Source organism: Papio anubis, chromosome 5 (genome assembly GCF_008728515.1).
Source record: "Papio anubis isolate 15944 chromosome 5, Panubis1.0, whole genome shotgun sequence".
In the NCBI taxonomy this organism is placed as follows: domain Eukaryota; kingdom Metazoa; phylum Chordata; class Mammalia; order Primates; family Cercopithecidae; genus Papio; species Papio anubis.
Genome location: NC_044980.1, coordinates 135,449,163 through 135,469,081, shown reverse-complemented (window position 1 = coordinate 135,469,081; position 19,919 = coordinate 135,449,163). Strand labels below are relative to the sequence as shown.

The 19,919-nt window shown below is 43.9% G+C and overlaps 1 protein-coding gene across 18 annotated transcripts in view; it reads right to left on the bottom strand.

Moving 5' to 3' along the window:
• Window positions 1–19,919, bottom strand: part of ARHGAP26 (Rho GTPase activating protein 26) — a 519,008-nt gene that overhangs the window by 447,197 nt on the left and 51,892 nt on the right. For 9 of the 18 annotated variants that reach the window (XR_002522958.2, XR_004184011.1, XR_004184012.1 and 6 more), the window contains exon 1: window positions 18,669–19,231. The exons of 1 other annotated variant lie outside the window; for it this stretch is intronic. Coding sequence is in view for 10 of the 17 variants with exons in the window: in XM_031666805.1 (XP_031522665.1) it covers window positions 18,669–18,822 (154 nt within the window). In the remaining 7 variants the exon portion in view is untranslated. Of the gene's footprint in view, window positions 1–15,672; window positions 15,856–18,668; window positions 19,233–19,919 lie in introns of those variants that run through there. 8 more of the 18 variants (XR_002522959.2, XR_001904131.3, XM_031666809.1 and 5 more) reach the window with 5 other exon arrangements.

The following is a 19,919-nucleotide window of genomic DNA, read 5'->3' as shown; positions in this document are numbered from 1 at the left end:
AGATAGCAGAATCTTGTGACTAGACAGATTTACAACCAAGACATCTGGATTAAATTCAATATAATACTAGCCAGAGTATGAGGTCTAATTTCTAGATATAATTATGAGGATTTATCTCCACTGAGCAAGCCAGAGATTCAGATGTAGAGACAGCAGAGAGACAATTTTTTTAAATATCTATACTATTACTATCTCACAAAAGGTGAAAATAATGATTAGAGTAGCAATAGCTGCTACATTTTTGTATCTGCTGCTTTGCACATGCTACCCCATTTAACCCTTCCAATGCTCCCAAGTAAGCACTCATGTCCCCATTTTGTAAATGAGAAAACAGAAGATTTAAGGGCTGGGCTAACAATTTATAGTCAGCAGTTTAACAATAGTTCCAAGCAAAAGGGTTGGAATTAGACCAAGGTTCAAATTCTGACAATAACACTTTTTAGTTGTCTGAGACACTTAATCTCTCTATGCTTCCGTTTGCTAGTTTATAAATGAACAGAGCAGTACATACCTCATTAAAACTGTTGTGAAGGTTCAATGAAATAAAGTTTGTAAAACACTTAACGAAAGCATCTGACTCACAGAAAACACTTAAGTGGTGGAGATATTCTACTGCAGTTGTCCCTCAGTATCTGCGGTTCCGGACTCCCAACAGATACCAATATCTATGGATGCTCAAGTCCCTGATATAAAACGGCATAGTATTTGCATATAACCTAAGCACATCCTCCCATATACTTTAAATCATCTCAAGATTACTTATAATACCTAATACAAGGTAAATGCTCTGTAATAGTTGTTATACTGTATTGTTTAGGGAATAATGACAAGGAAAAACGTCTGAACATGTTCAATAATGATGTTCTTCTCCCAACCCAATATTCTCGATTTGTGGTTGGCTGAATCCCCAGATGAGGAACCCACAGATACCGACGGTCAACTGTACTATTAGTATGGTTCAAATAAATTTAAATCATGCTTTCAACATATGAAATTTTTTATTCTGTGACACTCTGGTAAGGTATCTTCTCTTTGTCCCCAAGGTTCTGCTAAACCAGCAACAAAAAAATGTGGTGGGAGTGGGGGAGCAAGCAGAGAAATGGGAGCTGGCTTTAAAAGAACTGATTAATTCACCAGGCACAGTGTCTCGTGCCTGTAATCCCAGCACTTTGGAAGGCCAAGGTGGGTGCATTACTTGAGGTCAGGAGTCTGAGATCAGCCTGGCCAACGTGGTGAAACCCCATCTCTACTAAAAATACAAAAATTAGCTTGGCATGGTGGCACGCGCCTGTAATCCTAGCCACTGGGGAGGCTGAGGCACTAGAATCACTTGAACCTGGGAGGCAGAGGTTGCAGTGAGCCGAGATCATGCCACTGTACTCCAGCCTGGGCAACAGAGTAACACTCCATCTTAAAAAAAAAAAAAAAAAAAAAGAATTGGTTAATAATCATGGACAAAAGAGAGAGAGATGCAACCTAAGCATCCAAAAATAGGTCATCAGTTCAAAAAGTCTTCACACAATATACCTGGAGTATTATGTAGCCACTAAAAACCATCTTAGAGAGTAATGATACATAGGGATGATCATGAACTGTTGAAAAGACTATAAAACCAAAATGACAATCTCTAATCAGTACTATAGGCATAATTTGCATTTTCTTTTATCCATCTGTAATTTCTAAACTTTCTCTAATGAACATGTATTGTCTGTATAATCATGTTATCTAAGAAAAAATACATGTTTTTGGATTGCTTTTTTTCCTTTTAATGACTAATGTATGCAGACAGAAAGTCAGGGGAAGGCAGAAGGGTCAGCCTGCTCCTTAGGTGTTGGTGGCTTTGTCAGCTGTGGGCTTGGCTGTCCAAGGGAGGGAGATGTAAGCCATCTATCTTATCCAGGTCTCATTGTATATGTCCAAAATACATTCTCCATGGAGATTCTAGACGGAGCACCTACAAAGACTCAGATCTCATACCCAGTTTCCTGACCTCCCCAAATAGGTTTCTAGGTCCCTAATTGGCATTAAAAATACACAATTATTTCTGGAACTGTTCAACTAACCCAAATAACATGCTCTCATTCCATGTCCCCAAATTTCTCTCCTTGAAATACAAATCATTGACCTACTTTGTTAAAGACCATTTTAATGGCGCTTTCCCACCCCAACGATAAAAATGGGACACTTGACACTATCATGAGGTCCCATCAGAGAGGTAGAAAATAGCCACTAAATGTTACCCATCAGAGCGGCTAACCAGTGAGCCAGACGTTCTGTGCCCACCCTGGTTCTGAGCACATCCTCTCACTCTGAAATGTAACACAGGAAGTATAACAGGAAAGGGAGCCCTAGACAGTGCTTTTTAACCAGATGAGACCACTCACAGTCCAACTAAGAGTTCTGTAGAACCAGAACATCTTAGACACCTCAAATCTGACAGTCATTTTAGCTATAATTATAGAACTCCAAGCCAGATGCAGTGGCTCACTCCTGTAATCCCAGCACTTTGGGAGGCCAAGGCGGGTAGATCACGAGGTCAAGAGTTCGAGACCAGTCTGGCCAACATGGTGAAACCCTGTCTCCACTAAAAATACAAAAATTAGCTGGGTGTGGTGGCATGTGCCTGTAATCCCAACTATCCGGGAGGCTGAGGCAGGAGAATTGCTTGAACCTGGGAGGCGGAGGTTGCAGTGAGCAAAGATCATGCCACTGCATTCCAGCTTAGGCAACAAAACAAGACTCCGTCTCACCAAAAAAAAAAAAAAAAAATTATAGACCTCCAGAAATCTGTTTCAGGTCACTTCCATTTACCAAAGGCTTTGTTTTCTCCATAACTGAGATATCAGGGATGAATCCCAGCTACTCAGGTGGCTGAGGCAGGAAGATCATTTGAGGCCAGGAATTTGAAACCAGCCTGAGCAACACAGCAAGATCCTATGTCTAAAAACACTTTTTTAAACTTAGCTGAGCACGGCAGCAAGCTCCTGTAGTCCCAGCTACTCAGGAAAATGAGGTGGGAGGAACACTTGAGCCCAGGAGTCCGAGGCTGCAGTTAGCTGTGATCACACCACTGCGTTCCAGCCTGGGTGATAGAGGAAGACCCCAACTCTTGAAATTGACTTTTTAAAAAATGTATGAGGGCCAGACACAGTGGCTTACACCTGTAATCCCAGCACTTTGGGAGGCCAAGGCAGGAGGATCACTTGAGGCCAAGAGTTCTAGATAAGCCTGGGCAGCATACTGAGACCCCCAACTCTACCAAAAAAAAAAATGTTTTTTAATTAGCCAGGCATAGTGGCACCAGCTTGCAGTTCCACCTACTTGGGAGGCTGAGGTGGGAGGATTGCTTGCACCCAGAAGTCTGAGGGTACAGTGAGCTATGATTGTACTACTACACTGGGTGACAGCACAAGACTCTATTAAAAAAAAAAAAAGATACCAGGGATCAGTCACCTCTCTGGTCCTTTGGCAAGGCAAGAGAGAGATGGAAGAAGGCCAGACACAGTGAATAAACGAGGGGGGTGGGTGGGGAAAGATGAAGGGAAAGAAAAAGAAGGGAGGAAAGCAAATGTGAGAGAGAGAGAGAAAACATACAGATGGTAGAAAACATATTCTCTACATTTGGACTAGAATTTCCTAGAACAATGCAAGGTTGCTAGTGAGGAAGAAGGGCTTTCCTGTTAAGACCTGAGACACCCCCAAACCATCACCATTTCAGCACATAAAAAACTTACTTTTGTCAATAGTTCCTAAAATGGTTAAAGCTGAAACCCTCAAATGCCAACAGCCAAATCAGGATAGTACTGAAAATTTTTTTCCTCTGTAGAAATAAAAGAATGCATCTACCTACTGAATTTGGGGTACCCATTCTCAAGCAGAAATAACATGCTCTCATTCCAATTACTCTCTCTAAAGCAAGATCAACACCAAGGGAGAGACAAGAAAAAAGAAGTGTGAAACCAGAGGCCTACAGGCCCCCTCGGCAGTGCGTGTGCATTAGTCAGGTTGCACTAGTAAATCTGTCAGAGGACAAGAATGTGTGAAGAGCAAGAACAGTGCCAGGTCGGAACATCCTGGTGTTAGAACTGCAGCATTCCGAGGAGTTGCAAATTGTTTAGATGCACTGAAGGAAAAGGGTATGTGGCTTCACAAGATCAGGAGACGAAGCAGACAGGAGAGTCCCACGCTTGGAGACACGAGTTAAAAATCCTAAGGAAGTGGTTGCCTAGGGACTGGAGGTAGGGATGGAAAGAATGGCAGATATTAGCTAAGGAGTACAGGATTGCTTTGGGGGAATGATGAAAACGTGCTAATATTAATCGTGAAGATGAATGCAAAATCCTCTGCATATACTAAAAGCCATTGAATTGTACGCTGCAAATGGGTAAATTGTGTGGTGTGAATTGTATCTCAAAAAAGCTGTTTTTAGAAAAAATTGTCCATGGTCTCTGCCTACCATCGCCTACCCCCAGGCTGCCCATTTGGGGAGCTCAGTAATATGACTGATTGAGATGGCACATTAAGAGATATGAGTCATCCTTCTCCAGTTTGACATTTTACAAGTTTCTTGCTTAACCATCAAAAAACACTTAAATTGTCTTTCTTAAAGATAGTTTAAGGGCAGTAAGGATCAGATTCCTTAGGAAAACAAGCAAATTTTAAGTTCTTCAACTCGTGATCATCTTCATGTACAAATTATGTACAGTTTCGAGCACAAAATCCCAACCAAGCCCCATTGGGCTGTGTCTTTTCCTTGCAGTATGGTATGAGGTTGCACTGGCCAGGAGAGGTGGAGGAGATGAGAAGCAAGCCAAAGTTATATCCCAAAAGACACGGAGGCCAAAAGCTATCAGTTCCACTCTAATTTCCCATGCAATGGAGCAGAGCTTCCCTGCTGGGGAACCGATTACAAGCATGCTGGCTACATAAGAGGAAACAGGCTTTCTTTCCAGAGAGAGACCCATCCTTGCTGCTCTAAACAGAGCTGGCAACATGGTAGTCTGCTGACCTTTCACACTGAACTCAGGGCAGCTTCAGTCAGAAGGCCGGGAGATTGCAGCAAGGCAGCAATCACAGATGCAGCAGGAGGCCGAAGCCTCCAGATGCTGAGGCACTCGCTTCCAGATGCTGAGGCACTCGTCTCCAGTGCCTGCCCTGGCCTCCACAATGACATATTGTCCACAGCAGGGGTTGTGTGGCTGATGACCTGCTAGATAAGTCGCCCAGGGTAGTCTGTGTCAAACATTTCAGTGCACTAGTCAGATACAAATGCAAGAAACCCTTATTTTTGGAAGAGCAACCCACAGATTTTCTTAAGAAGCAAACAGCAGAGCGAAAGCAGCACTAATTTCCTGGTGGTGACACCCTGGGGTCACACCAGCAGCAACTGTGGTCTGCATAGTCATCCAGCCCTCCTTTAACAGGGTGAGAACCAGCTGAGATCAGAACAAAGCCAGCAGTATTTGCCAGAAATGAGTTGCCCAGGGGCACCTCCAGGTAGAAGGGGGAGATCAGCCCTCTCTGGGTTTAGGGCACCTCAGCTCCAGAGCCATCAGCCAGTCTCTCTCTTCCTCTCCCCAGATCCTGAGTTCCCCTAGCTGTGCAACAGCTCAACTAGCTCATTATGCTTCCTGAATGTTTTTAAAGAAAAAAAAAATGTGAAACATAATTACAGGCTCTGACCTCAAATGACTTTAACCCTGACAAGAGCACCCAAGACTCACTGTGGGAATACAGTTTCCCTGTGATTGCCCAGGAGCAAAAGTTTCCTTTCAGGAGCTCCCCCACATCCGCTGGCAATGCTGCAGAAGAGTTCCAGCTCACAGCCAAGCTCACGGAACAACTGGATCCCAGGCGTGAAGGCACACTGGCTGACATGTTCTCAAGCTGCTAGAACTTTTACGCTTCTGAAACACTCCTGCATCATTCCTAGGCCTGCAGTAATGCAAACATCCTCCAGATATCTGAGATGTGCCCACATGAGGCTGGAGAGCACAGCTGTGCACATTAAGGGAGAACAGGATTTGGGGACTAGATTTATGGAGAATCTCTTCTGACCTATTTAGACCTAATGTGTGGTCCAAGGACTCCCACCATGCAAATCACTTGGGGTGAGATGGAAGGGAGTGGGGGCACGGGTGTAGGAAATTCAGATTTCTAGGCCTGCCTAGAGCTCATGCATCAGCATTTTCTTGGGTAAAGCCTGGGAATCTGCAATTAGGGGAATTCTTACACACCTTCACTTTTAAGAACCACTATCTTGCAACAAGGACACTTTAATGGCAGATTCCAATAACAGGTCACTTACCACGGGCCTGCTTACACTGCTAAGCACCATATCTACAATTATCTCAGCTGTTCCTCACAATAATATTGTAAGGTATAATAGATATGTATTATCCTCCCTTGCACCTATGCTGCTTTCTCCAGTTTCAGCTCCAAAGGTGAAATCCAAAGGCTTCTAAACAAGTCCTCACCCAAACTGGCCAGGAAGAAACATCAAGTCATCAAAGCCTCTCCAACTCCCTGCTACCCACCTGCTAAATGTGGACGCTCCCCATGGTTTCAGCATCCACTCTCGTCTCTCACTCCATGCCAGGTGTTTGTCACCCTTGTTGCACATTAGAATCACCTGGGGAGTTTTTAAAACACCCCATACCCAGATTGCACCCAGTCAAATTATATCAGAATCTCTGAAGGTGAGTCCTGAGCTCCCCATGGTGATTCCAATGGAGAGTAGAGGCTGAGGACCCCTGCATGGGTCTCACTCTTATAGATTCAGTCACTCCCAGGGACTCAAATACCACCTGGGGAGAGCCAAACCTATACCCGTAGCCCTCATCTTCCTCCAGAGCTCTGGACTTGTGCTTCCCACAGCCTCGTGGGTGTCTCCACCTGTATGCCCTGTAGGAACTCAGCAAGGACAAACCTTACTTTACTCTGTATCCCCCATCACACACCACGATTCCTCTCCTGTATGCAGTTCAGCCATCCTCCTAAGGCCTAAGAAGGAAACGCTGGAGACACGCCTAACTCCTCTGTCACCCCTTCCTCAGGCATTATGCTGCTGACTATGTGTTCTCTTCATCCACACCTGATCATCTACTCTCAAAAATGCCATGAATCAGCCAGGCACAGTGGCTCATGCCTGTAATCCCAGCACTGTGGGAGGCCAAGGAGGGCAGATCACGAGGTCAGGAGATTGAGCCCATCCTAACACTGTGAAACCCCGTCTCTACTAAAAAAAAAAAAAAAACCACAAAAAATTAGCTGGGTGTGGCGGTACGTGCCTGTAGTCCCAGCTACTCAGGAGCCTGGGGCAGGAGAATCGCTTGAACCCGGGAGGCAGAGGTTGCAGTGAGCCAAGATCGCACCACTGCACTCCAGCCTGGGCAACAGAGCAAGACTCCATTTCAAGAAAAAAAGAAAAGCCACGAATTCTGCATTCCACTCTATAACTTATCAGTGTTTACTTGAATATTCAAATTGTGATTCCACTGAGTAAAACAGATTTTCAGCAGACTCTATTCCCTAGCACGCAGCCTCCTGCCCCAGACACCTGCAACCAAGTCTAAGGAATGCATCACTCCCCTCCCTTTCCCCCGGGGCGTGATAGACAGATGGTGTCCATTCTCTCACATACTTCTGCCTTGGGACAGTGTTAAGCAGAGAATGACTCTCATACCACCAGTGAAATACGGGATTGTTTTAGGCAATACAACGACAAATACTTTCCAATGTAATGATTATGATTTAATAATTATTTGAAGATATTTAGAAAAAAAGTTAAACATATCAAACTTGCCATTTCTTTTTTTTTTTTTTTTTTTTTTTTTTTTGAGATGGAGTCTCGCTCTGTCCCCCAGGCTGGAGTGCAGTGGCCGGATCTCAGCTCACTGCAAGCTCCGCCTCCAGGGTTCACGCCATTCTCCTGCCTCAGCCTCCCAAGTAGCTGGGACTACAGGCGCCCGCCACCTCGCCCTGCTAGTTTTTTGTATTTTTTTTTTAGTAGAGACGGGGTTTCACCGTGTTAGCCAGGATGGTCTCGATCTCCTGACCTCGTGATCCACCCGTCTCGGCCTCCCAAAGTGCTGGGATTACAGGCTTGAGCCACCGCGCCCAGCCCAAACTTGCCATTTCTGAATGCAGGTTCAAAAGCTCCTTTTTGAAATAAATGTATTTTGTAATGAGTAGACTTTTTTCAAAGTAAATAAATGGTGGCAAGAGTGGGGTAAAAATAACAGAGGTACCCTTTACGTGACTGATCATTAGTGACCACACTGCCCCATTGGGCTTAATAAGCCTTCAGTTGCCTTTCCCACAGGCCTCTGCTCCCTCCCCCAGAGATCCTTTGAAACTGTTAGCAATCACCCCCTTGTGCTGTGGGCTGCCCGTTTTCCTGCCTCCTCTCAAAACACTGAGCATCTAGGAGACAAGGACTGTGCCTGCTTCATGCCAGGAACCTGGCCAAAGTAGCCTTCTACATCAACAGGAGCTGGAACAGAGATGGCAGAGGACACGTGGCATGATCCTATCCTCCATCAGGGAAAAGTGCTAAGCTCTGCAGGAGAAGCTGCCAGAGAGAGATGTCATGCAAAACTCCCCACTCCCTCACCAGTTCCCAGGAATTCCAGCGCCCACAGGGAAGCTTCTATGATAGGCAAGGCGTCCCCTAGACCAGAGTCATGGTCTCCGGTCACAGAAGGCAGAAGACTGCCCTCCTTCGACACCTGCTGAATCTCCTGAATGTTGCACACGCCGCACAAAGATAAAAACTCAACGGCACCATCACTAGGAACACAAACAAGGTCTCTCGGATCCTACATTCAACTGATTTCTAGGTACAGCTGTCTCAGTTTGGGGAATGATTTTTGCTGTGGCTTTTAATCCCAGAATTAATAATACACACAAACTGGAAAGGGGAAAATGGAGAAAATTCTAAGTATCATTTTATTTACAGAGACAATTCTGTCATAAACTGTCTAAAATGGTGAGTTTCCTTCCTACTCTAAAATCATGGTTTATCAAATTCAGTTCACTTAGAACTTTTCAGAAACACTGCTATGAAATACTTCTTAAAATGAAAAATGTACATACCCTTTGGTCCAGCAGTTTCATTTCTAGCAATTTGTCACCCGTGTGCCTCACGCCAGAGGTGCCAGGATGTTCACAACACCATTACTTGCAATGGTGAAAGGTTGGAAATAATCTAAATGTTTATTATGAGGGGAATGGTTACATAAACCATATTTAATTCATACAATAGAATACAATGCAATCTAACAATGAGTGAGCTTTCTATGTACCAATGTAGAATGATATCCAATATATTAAAAGCAAAGGGTAAAACAGCACATATGGCATGCTACCACATAATGTGTATGTGTATTTGTTGGCACATGCATCAATTACACCTGAAAAATACCAAAGAAACTGATAAAATGATGCCTCCAGAGGAAGAAGTGGGGATCAGGAGACAGGAAGCATTGGAGGGATACTCAAATTTTCTTTTGAAATGTGAACCACTTATAGGTTACCTTACCTATTTAGACAACCCTTTTAAAAAGAAACATAGCTATGAGTTAAAGTAAAAATGCCTTATTTTATTTGTTCAACTAATATTCATTGTCTACCCCTAACCCACAAGTGTGAAAACAAGATACGCAGTCAGGAATTTGCTAAGGCTTTGGTCCTATCTGTTTGACAGTCTCCTTGGCACAGAAACAGCCAAAGTTCAACTCAGTCAGCTTGGAGATCTGTCTGAAGTCTCAGAGGAGGAGGCAGTTCATATTTTCAAAGTGTTCAAATTAGACTGCAGTAAACTTAAAAGCAGCTCTGACAGCAAGATCAGATGAGTTTTGAAACTTACCGGTGGTATCTTTTCAAACCATATAAAACAGGAGTTTTTTGAGCTTTTGCTGTGTGGCAGCAGCAAGAGTCAAAGAGTAGCTACTGGCTTGGCCCACAGAAACCAGCTAGCTAACAGTTTGGTCCAGAATTCACAAACCCCTCAAAGCTTTGTCTATCTGGTAAAGAAACACACACACACACACACACACACACACACACCCTAACCCCAGGAATCTCCTCTTTCTAAATATAGCAGGAAACTGCCCAGTCTCCAGCTTACCCAGGGCAGCATTCTGTGCCTTCCAACCAAGGTGAAATGAGCCAGACACAAACATGCCATGACAGCTCGTGGCCCACACTGCCAAGCTGTTTTACTTATCATTTCCTCTCTCTCCATTCTGAGTTGTTACAAAAATGTGTAAACCCCAGTCACTATAATTTGTAAAAATTCCTCTGGCTGCTAATGCTGTTGTTCTCACCGTAAATAAACACGATTTCCTTCTTGGTCCCTGAGCTTGGAGGTTAGAATAGACTGTTAGATATGGGCAAAGCCCCATCCCATCTCCCATCTGACCTGTAAGAACATGCAGCTCAGAAAGCATATCGGGCTTTCTGATAATAGGGACACATCCAATTAATTGGACACATCCAACTAAAAGGGGGTGCTTTTACACTGTAAACGTCTATACATAGTAGAGACACATCCAATTAATTGTCATCTCTCTCTCCCTGGCACACATACACACACACTAGTTTTATTGTTTGTTTGTTTGTTTTTCCCCATCCCCTGGTTGTTTTAGAATCAGTGTCAGTGTATAACAGAAGGGTCTGTTAAGGATGTTTCTGATTTAACCAAAAGGTTAAGCTTCAGAAACAATCTAACTACTCAAAGGAGCACCAAATTATCAACCGGCTACAAGGATGCAAAGGACCTAAACAATAGATGTCAAAGGGCTTGTAAAAACTGGAGTCAGCAACCATTCCACTTGAAGGAATCCATCTCAGGGAAATGCTGGAATCCACATACAAAAGCAGGTGTGCAAATAATCACTGCAGCATGCTTTCTAATAGTGAACAACGGAGACAATCCAAATATCCTTCAACAGGAAACTGAGTAAATACCACCTATGGCATATCCACATAAAGCTCTCTGTAGTCATTAAAAAGAATGCACTACATGCATGTACTGACATGGAAGGTCTTCAAGACAAATGATCAACTGGAAAAGCAAAACACAAAATAATCCTTACAGTACAATCCCATTTATGAAAAAAAATACAGAAAAAGGACAACAAAAAAATGCATACCAAACTACTGACAACGATTGTTAACTAGGAAAAGGGGGTGCTTTTACACTGTAAACGTCTATACTCTTTGATGCTTGCATGAGAATGTATTCAGCAACTACCCATGTCATATTATTTTGTCTTTGCACTATAAGATTAGGTCACTCATTCATATTGTTAATTTTACCCCTAAACCTAATCCTTCCCAAGCAAACTAGTTTAGAAAATAGTACCATCATTCACATAATTGCTCAGACCAAAAATATCTGAATCATTCTAGACTTCTTTCTTTTCTCTCATAGCCCATATGCTGTGCAGCAAATCCTGTGGGCTCTACTTCCAAAAATACCCAGCCTCTGACCACCATCTGTGATGCTGCCACCCTAGCCCACGGTGCCATCTTCTCTCACCTCACCTATCACAGCAGTTTCCTTACTGGTCATCTTGCCTCCATTCTTGCTCCACTACACTTGGTCTCTACACAGCTGCCTACATAATCTTTTTAAAGCATGAGTACGATCATGGCATAGCCTTCTGTGGCTGCCCATCACACTTAGAATAAAGCCTAAGTCCTTTCTAGAATTCAAGATCCCTATGACCTGGCCCTGGCCTATCTCTTCGTGCATTTGCCTTCATTCTGCTACAGTCACAACTGGCCGCGCCACTGGCCCCCAAACGTCCCACTCAATCTCCCCAGTAATGACTCCTGCATTGGTTACCTCCATCCAAAAAGCCATTACTCTATAGTCTAGGGCTTTGGAGGACATGGTAAAGGTTGAGCAGGGTCTCCATATTTGCTGAACAAAACTTCCTCTGATGGCAAAAAATATATATAATTTTAAAAGTTAAAACGAGGCTCACTCAGAAACTTAAATCTAGAAAAACTACTTTGACTGCTAGGGTAGTATTCCTCCACTGGCTAATTTTTAGAAACGCAATGGCCTTGACAGGATAACAAAGTCCCCTTTACAACTTGCTTTCCCCAGTAGCTCAATGGTGATAACCGTTCTTCCTTGGCCGGTTCTCATTTTGTCCATTGAGAGGGCTTGGATCATTAGCTTATGCAGGCCAGAATTAGGAAGTCCAGCCTGTGGCATCTGCCCAGAGTGATGCCCACTGGCCTAACAAGAGCAGAAACCTGAACCACAGCCTCATAAGAACCACTTTCCTAACTCCTGAGATCCTGAAACTGATCAGTTAAATACATCTAAGACGGAAGCACATGGAAACAAATAGTCCCCAAAAGAGGGCAAATGGAGAAAATATACTAAGTGCTGTTCACTTAATCATCAAAAGTTTCATGGGACAAAGTAAAGGAAAAAAAACATCTGAATAGACATTTCAGCAAAGATGATACACCAATGATCAACAAACTCATGAAAAGGTGCTCATCCTCATTGGTCATCAGGATAATGCAAATTAAAAACACAATGAGGTATCACTTCACACCCACTAGAGTGGCTACAATCAAAAAGAAAGACAACAACCAGTCTTAGCGAGGATGTGGAGAAGTCAGAATCCTCATTCATTGTTGGTGGGAATGTGAAACGGTGTTTCTGTTATGGAAAACAGTATAGTAGGTTTTTTAAATAAACATAAGTTTAAATTAAACTTAAACATAAATTTACAATACAACCCAGCAAAATTCTACTCCTAGGTAAAAAATGAAATTAGAAGTGAAAACATATATACACATAAAGACACGTATGCAAACATTCATAGCAGCATTATTCATAAGAGCAAAAAACTGGAAACTACCCAAATCATCAGTTGGTGAATGGATAAACAACTTATGGTTTACAAAATGGAATATTTTCTAGCAATAAAAAGGAACAAACTACTGATACATGCTACAACACAATGAGCCTCAAACACAGCATGCTAAGTGAAAGAAGCCAGATGCATAAGACTACATATTATATGATTCCATTTAGCTTAATTTTTCAGAGAAGATAAATCTTTAGAGACAGAAAATAGTAGATCAGTGCTTGTATGAGGCTTTAGGCAAAAATGCAGTGCCTGCAAATGAGCATGAGAAAGCTTTTTGGGGTGCTAAAAATGTTTAAAACAGGACTAGGATGATGGTTGCATAACTCTGTAACTACAAACCACTGAATTATACACTTAAGAAAAGTGAGTGGTTAGGAGCCGTGGTTCATGCCTGTAATCCCAGCACTTTGGGAGGCCAAGGGGGGAGGATCGCCAGAAGCCAGGAGTTCGAGACCAGCCTGGGCAACAACAAAGTGAAACCCCCATCTCTACAAATAATAAAAACAATCAAAAATAAAATTTTAAAAGGTGAATTTTATGGAATGTAAATTATAATTCAGTAAAGCTTTTATGAAAAACCTCCCCAAAAAACATGCTGACCTGAAACAAGTTACTGCTTTGAAAGGAATAAATATAAATACAGTGTTCTTGTGAGAGACAACCATGATAAATTGGTGTGTCAATTCCAAGTGTTAGTGATCACGCTGAAGGGAAACAAAATGGAAAGAAAAAAATACATTTTTATGACTTTAAAAGAGAAAGAATAGTCTTTGTTAATGATAGCTGTTGATAATTAAAACTCAACAAGATATTCAGCCATGAAAAGAATTGAAATCCTAACACATGCTATTAACATGGATGAACCTTGGAAATATTTTGCTAAGTGAAATAAGCCAGATATTTATGACAAATATTGTATAATTCCACTTATAAGAAGTACATAGAATATGCAAATTCATAGAGACAGGAGAATACAGTTTACCAGGGTTGGGGGAGGGGAAAGGGGGGAGTTATTGTTTAATAGGAACAAAGTTCCAGTTTGTGATTATGAAAATGTTCTCGAAAGAGACAGTAATTATACAACATGGTGAACATGCCGAAAATCACTGAATTATATACTTAAAAATGACTAAAGTGGTAAATGTTGTGTTATGTATATTTTACAACAAAAAAACCTCAACAATAAGAAATAACCCAAATAAAAATGGGCAAAAGATCTGAAGACATCTCACCAAAGAAGATATGCAGATGGCAAGTAAGCAACATGGAAAGATGCCAAACATCATATGTCATACGGAAATAACTAAATTGTTTTAAATGCGATACCACTACACATCTAGTAGAATGGTCAAAATCCAAAACACAGACAAAACCAAGTGCTGAGCAGAATGTAGAGCAACAGGAACTCTCATTCATTGGTGGTGAGAATGTAAAAAATACAATCAGTGGAAGCCAGTTTGACAGTTTCTTAAAAAATCTAAACATACTATTAATATTACTATATAATCTAGCAATTATACTACTTGGTATTTACCCAAATGAGCTAAAAACTTATTTCCACATATAAACTGCATGCAAATGTTTATATCAGCTTTATTCATAATTGAGAAAACTTGGAAATGATCAAAATGTCCTTCAGTAGATGAAAGGATAAACTATGGCACATCTAGACAACAGAATATTATTCAGCAATAAAAAGAAATGAGCTACCCAGACATAAGAAGACATGAATAACCTTGAGTACACACTGCTAAGCGAAAAAAAAGCCAATCTGCAAAGGCCACATACTGTTTAATTCCAAATATATAACATTCTGGAAAAGGTAAAACTAGAGAGACAGTAAAAAGATTCGTGGTTGCCAGGGGTTAGTGGGGAGAGAGGGACGAACAGGTGGAGCACATAGGATTTTTAGGGTGGTGAAACTATTCTGTATGATATTATGATAGTGGTTATATGTCATTATACATTTGTCAAAATCCACAGAATGTACAACACAAAGAGTGAGCCCTAATGTAAATTATGGATCTTAGTTAATAATGTTATATTGATATTGGTTCATCAACTGTAACAACTGTACCATGATAATGCAGGATGTTAGAAATAGGGGTAACTGGAAGGAACAGGTATGAGGCGCTCTGTGGGAACTTTCTACACTTTCCACTCAATTTTTCTGTGAATTTAAAACTGCTCTAACAAAAAAAAAAAAAAATCCACTAATGATTTTAAGTGCAGGGAAGGAGGGTTTAAGCCAAAGTCAATGAGTTGAGAACTACAGACTGGATGCAAATTTATTCAGTCCAACTAAGAACACAGAATGGAGTAAAATGAAGGGATTTTTTTCAGCCAATGTTATACAAAAACTGCAAAACTTTGTTTGAATGTAATTTACTGCCATTTATGCTTGTATGAGTAATATTCAAACTGTCAATTACTACCATTTACAAATAATTAGGAAATGCCTTTGATTTTCTTTATTCACAAGGTACTGAAACAAAGCAAAAGATCTGGGGAAAATATTTTGCTACCCAACTCCACATCCATTTGTTCCACTGGGATTTTCTGAGTAACATAATTACTCCTAAACAAAGCAGGTTGGCATCAAACATCCTTTGAGAGTTTATGCCATTCAAGAAGCGCTTATGTATTGCAAAATGCCTATCCTTAATTCTAACAAGTACAAAAGGGTGACAGGCTTTCAACCATGTAACTCAATGCTGACCTTTTTACTCTTGCTTTAAAAGGCAAAGAGGATGAACCACTTACTTACCTTACTGAATCACACCAAGAACAGGTTTTTGGCCTCTCTGTTCAATGCTGTATTACTCAGTGAAAAGACAATCACTGATAATCATTCAGGGCTACCCCCAAAAGAAACTTTGCTGCTTTACAAAGTCAAGACATATTCAGTCACCCTTATCTGTCCCTCTAGCCCACATGGGTTCTTCAAAGCCTGTAACGGAGAAAGAATTACAAAACTTCAGAGGATAATACAACATCTTAGCTGGCCTTTGCTACCCAGGGCTCGGAGTCTAAAAAACAACTCGCAATATTTTCACTTAATCAAGCACCTGCTGCATGTTTCTCCTTTACGGGATCTAGATCTATAAAGAATTTGCATCCCCATTGCCAGCATCTCATTCATAAAGTGGAAGTAATAGTAACAATGATCTACCTGAACTTTGGCAATCCCTAGAGGACAGTTTTACTGCCTGTGATTAACACTCAAAAGCAAGCTAAATCCAAAGAGCTGCAAATACTAGTTATAAAATAACTGTAAAATAAAATAAATATGGCTATAAAATAAAGCCACAAAAGTTTAGAGCTATAAGAGAACACAGATTATCTAAACCCAGTGTTTATATACTTATGTATTTATGTTTAAGTTGTACTGGAAAAACACTTCTGTTTATAAACATAATAAACATGACTGAAGAAAAATAATACACAAACATTAATATAGTAGTACACAATGTAGCAAGCATCTCATGATACCAGAAGTACACAATGTAGCAAGCATCTCATGATACCAGAATGTCTGAAATCCAGGACACAATGGTTGACTCCACCCTCTATTTCAAGAGGTCACCTGACCTGATCAAGTAGTAGTTAGTAGTGGTAGAATACATTAGTAGAGCTGGATGTAGAGAGAACAGAACACCTAGTTCCCCATCAGTCTCTCCCCCAGATTACAGGGCTGATCCATTCCATTAGACAGCTTAAATAACCCTTCAACTCTATCACTGCAATGTTCCTTCCTACCAAAGAATTCTTGCCCCCAAAAAAATAGTAGTAGGAAAACTGCCAGTCACCCAAAGGCACCCTCCTCAGATTCAATGCCAAAATAGAAAACACAAGTCCAAATCCTAGGGCTTGGTGCAAGAGGTTCCATTCCGGGCAAGTGAGATGGGGCAAAAGTAAGAGCTCTGCATTGGCAGGGACTCCATCTCTGGCTCAAACCAGGTGGATTCAAAAGCTCTAGTCCTGCTGCTAGAGCTGTGTGACTCAGAGGAAGTGTTTTCCCCAGTCTCTGTTTTCTCATTTGCAAAATGAATCTAAGCACATGAGATAATTATAGGTGAAGAGTGCCTGGAATGAAGTACACCTCTGTAAGCACAGGGGTAGCAAAATATTCACTGCTACACCCTTAGTGCCCAGTGCAGTGCCCAGTGCAGTACCCAGTACACCACAAGCACACCAAAAGTTTGCTGAGTGAAGCAGAGAACCCACTAAAGCCAGCCTGAGGTTCAATCAAAATTCCTGGGCCCAACCTGTGAGTGGGCCCCCAACTTACTCCAAACCAGGGACCCACGTCCCCTAAACCAAGATTGGCCTTGATCATTGACAAAGGAAGAGTCTGTTCATATGTTTCAGGTAAGGCACAGCCTGAGAATCCGCCTCTAAGAAGCCTCATCACATCACAGTCCTGTGTTCATTTCATCCCAAAAGATAGGCACTCTGAGCTGCCCTGGCATTCCATTGTCTCTCTCTTCATTTTTAGAAGCAACAAGCTGACAAAATGACATCTCAGGCACCTGACTTTTGTAAGTGCCCTTTAAAGAGGCTTGGGAACAATTCTCATAGCTAGGACTCTACTCTGCTAAGGCAACCTTTCTTAGCTGAAAGGTATCACCTACTAACAAATCCGTCACAGAAACAGATAAAGTAAGAGAGTCAGAGACAATTCCACTATCTGCCTTCATGTGGTTCCTGATTCTTAAAACTAAAAGATGAACTGAGCTATTTTTAAATGGGGAGACTGAAAAGGCACCAAAAACGTTCTCACAATCCAAAGCACTCATCCCTAGAGCACGCTTATTTGGCCAGAAAAAGAAACTCTTTGGCTCTGCAAAAGTGAAGCAGAATGCAAAATTGCATCTCTCCCCTTGTACCAAAAGGAAAAAACGCAAAAATGGTTTTACAAAAGGTCCAAGAATGTTTGAAATACGTTTAAACTTCTTTCTGAGGACTATGGACATTCCTTCTCAGACCTTTACGTTTTCAAGGATAATGGGAGAGGTAAAAAGGAGAGCTTGGGAGCAGGAGAGGGAGAGAGTTGGGATATGTACATTCTATTTTTAAACCCTCGCCCACAGTTTAGAGTAAAGGAACACTCTGATTCTCTACTCCCACCCCTATCACCTTCTGCTAAACACAAGAATCAGAACCTGCGCACGTACTGATTCTAGATTTAGAGATCACTGGCTGCCAATACTCCAAGGAGTCGCAAGCTAAAACCAAGCATTCCACCCAGGGAACCCGGCGGCCTGACTGGGCTAGAGCTGCGTACAGGGAGCGAAGCAGTCACAACCCGCCTTTTCCCAAGGGGAGGCAGCGCCCCCTCGGCAGGGCACGCTCCATTCTCAGGGTTGGGCACCCAAGGCTGAGCAACTCTGCCCCTAAGGGAGCTGGAGCTGTGGACACGATGGGATCTGCCCGCAGGCTGCGGCGCGCTGGGCACTCTGGCCCCACTCCTGGGGACACCTGCGTGCCGCGCACGCCCACCCGCGGTGCCCCAGAGCACCACCCGCCCTCGGTCACCTCCCGACCATCCCCGAACGCAAAAAGGCGGAGCGACGGGTCTCTCTCTTCATCTGATGGTTGCCGGTTCGCCCGCTTTACGTATCCTTCCTGCCTCGGTCGACACCGGTCCCCCAGTGTACCGGGAGCAGAAACCCGGCGGATGCGCGGGCAACCCGGGCTGAGCGCCACCTCCCAGTCCCTCCCGCCCCGGGGCCGCGTCCCCGCGGGGCTGGGGACACTCACTCTTGAGCGCGGTTATGAGTGACTTCCCGTCCTTGATGAGCTCCTTGATGAATTTGTTGGTCTTGTCCAGCTCTGCTTCGTGCGACTTGAGCGTCTCTCGGAAGTGCGGGCTATCGAGGCAGCAGTCGCTGAACTCGAGAGCTGGGAGCCCCATGGTGCCCGCGGCGCCCAGCCGCGGGGGCGCGCCTCCCCCGGGACCCGGGCCGCCCGCTCCCCAGAGCACGCACGCGGCAGGACCCCGACCGGCTCCTCCGACGGCCGCCGGCTCCACAGGTGTGGCGCTAGCTCGCTCCCCGCGCTGTGACCGCCGGCACGCAAGACTCCCGAACCGAGCCCGGACCCGGCCGAGGGGCTGCTGCTCCAGGCGCGGGCAACGGAGTGGTTCGCGAGCAGGAAACGCAGCGCCGACCCGCAGCGGCGCCGGGAAGCAAGCGAGCGGGCCAGAGAGTGCAGACACCGCCTCCCCGCCTCCTTAGCTAGCTAGCTCTCGGCAGCCTCGAGCGCCCTCTCACAGCAGCCTCGGCCGCCCCGCCGGCGTCTGGACCGCTCGAACCTGCTAGCGATGACTTAATCCCCGCCGGGCCAATCAGCGCACCCTCCCCTGCCCGACCCTCGGGCCGCCCGGGGACGCCCGGCCCTTCCGCGGTCTTGATCCAATCAAAGGGCCCTGGAGGCAGGGTCTGCGGCTGGGGGCGTGGCCCTCGCCAACGCCTAGGTCCGCAGCGCAAACTCCGCCTCCTATTGCCCTCCCGGCGTTGCACACCCCGAAACCTAGGGGTGAGCGTTGCTGTGCACCCGCTCCAGCACCCTTGCCCGCCTGCTCCGGCCCGAATCCGAGACGCGCATGGGGAGTCTGCTGGTCCTGGGGGCCGAGGAGCCTCCATGTGCCAAGCATGAAAAACCTGGGAACTAGGGCTGCAGTTCACCACAACATGCCCTGCACTGCTGGGCAACCGATTTTACACTAAAAATGCAGCCCCCTGCCCCGGGAGAATCCCGAGCGACCAAACGCTCCTCTTCCAGTCAGGCAGAAAAAAATGTTATTTGCATCTTAAAATTACCAGCTCTTGCCTGCAGTCTTCCCGCACCCTACGGTTTGTCTCCCTCACGGCCACTCCTGCTCAGAACCCGCCCACGGCTCCCCTCAGCCGAAGGAGCTCACATCCTTACTAGAATTTCAGCCGCCTGTTATTTTCCTGCTCTGCATCTAGCACAATTTTACATAATTCCGTCCACTGCCTGTCATCCTTC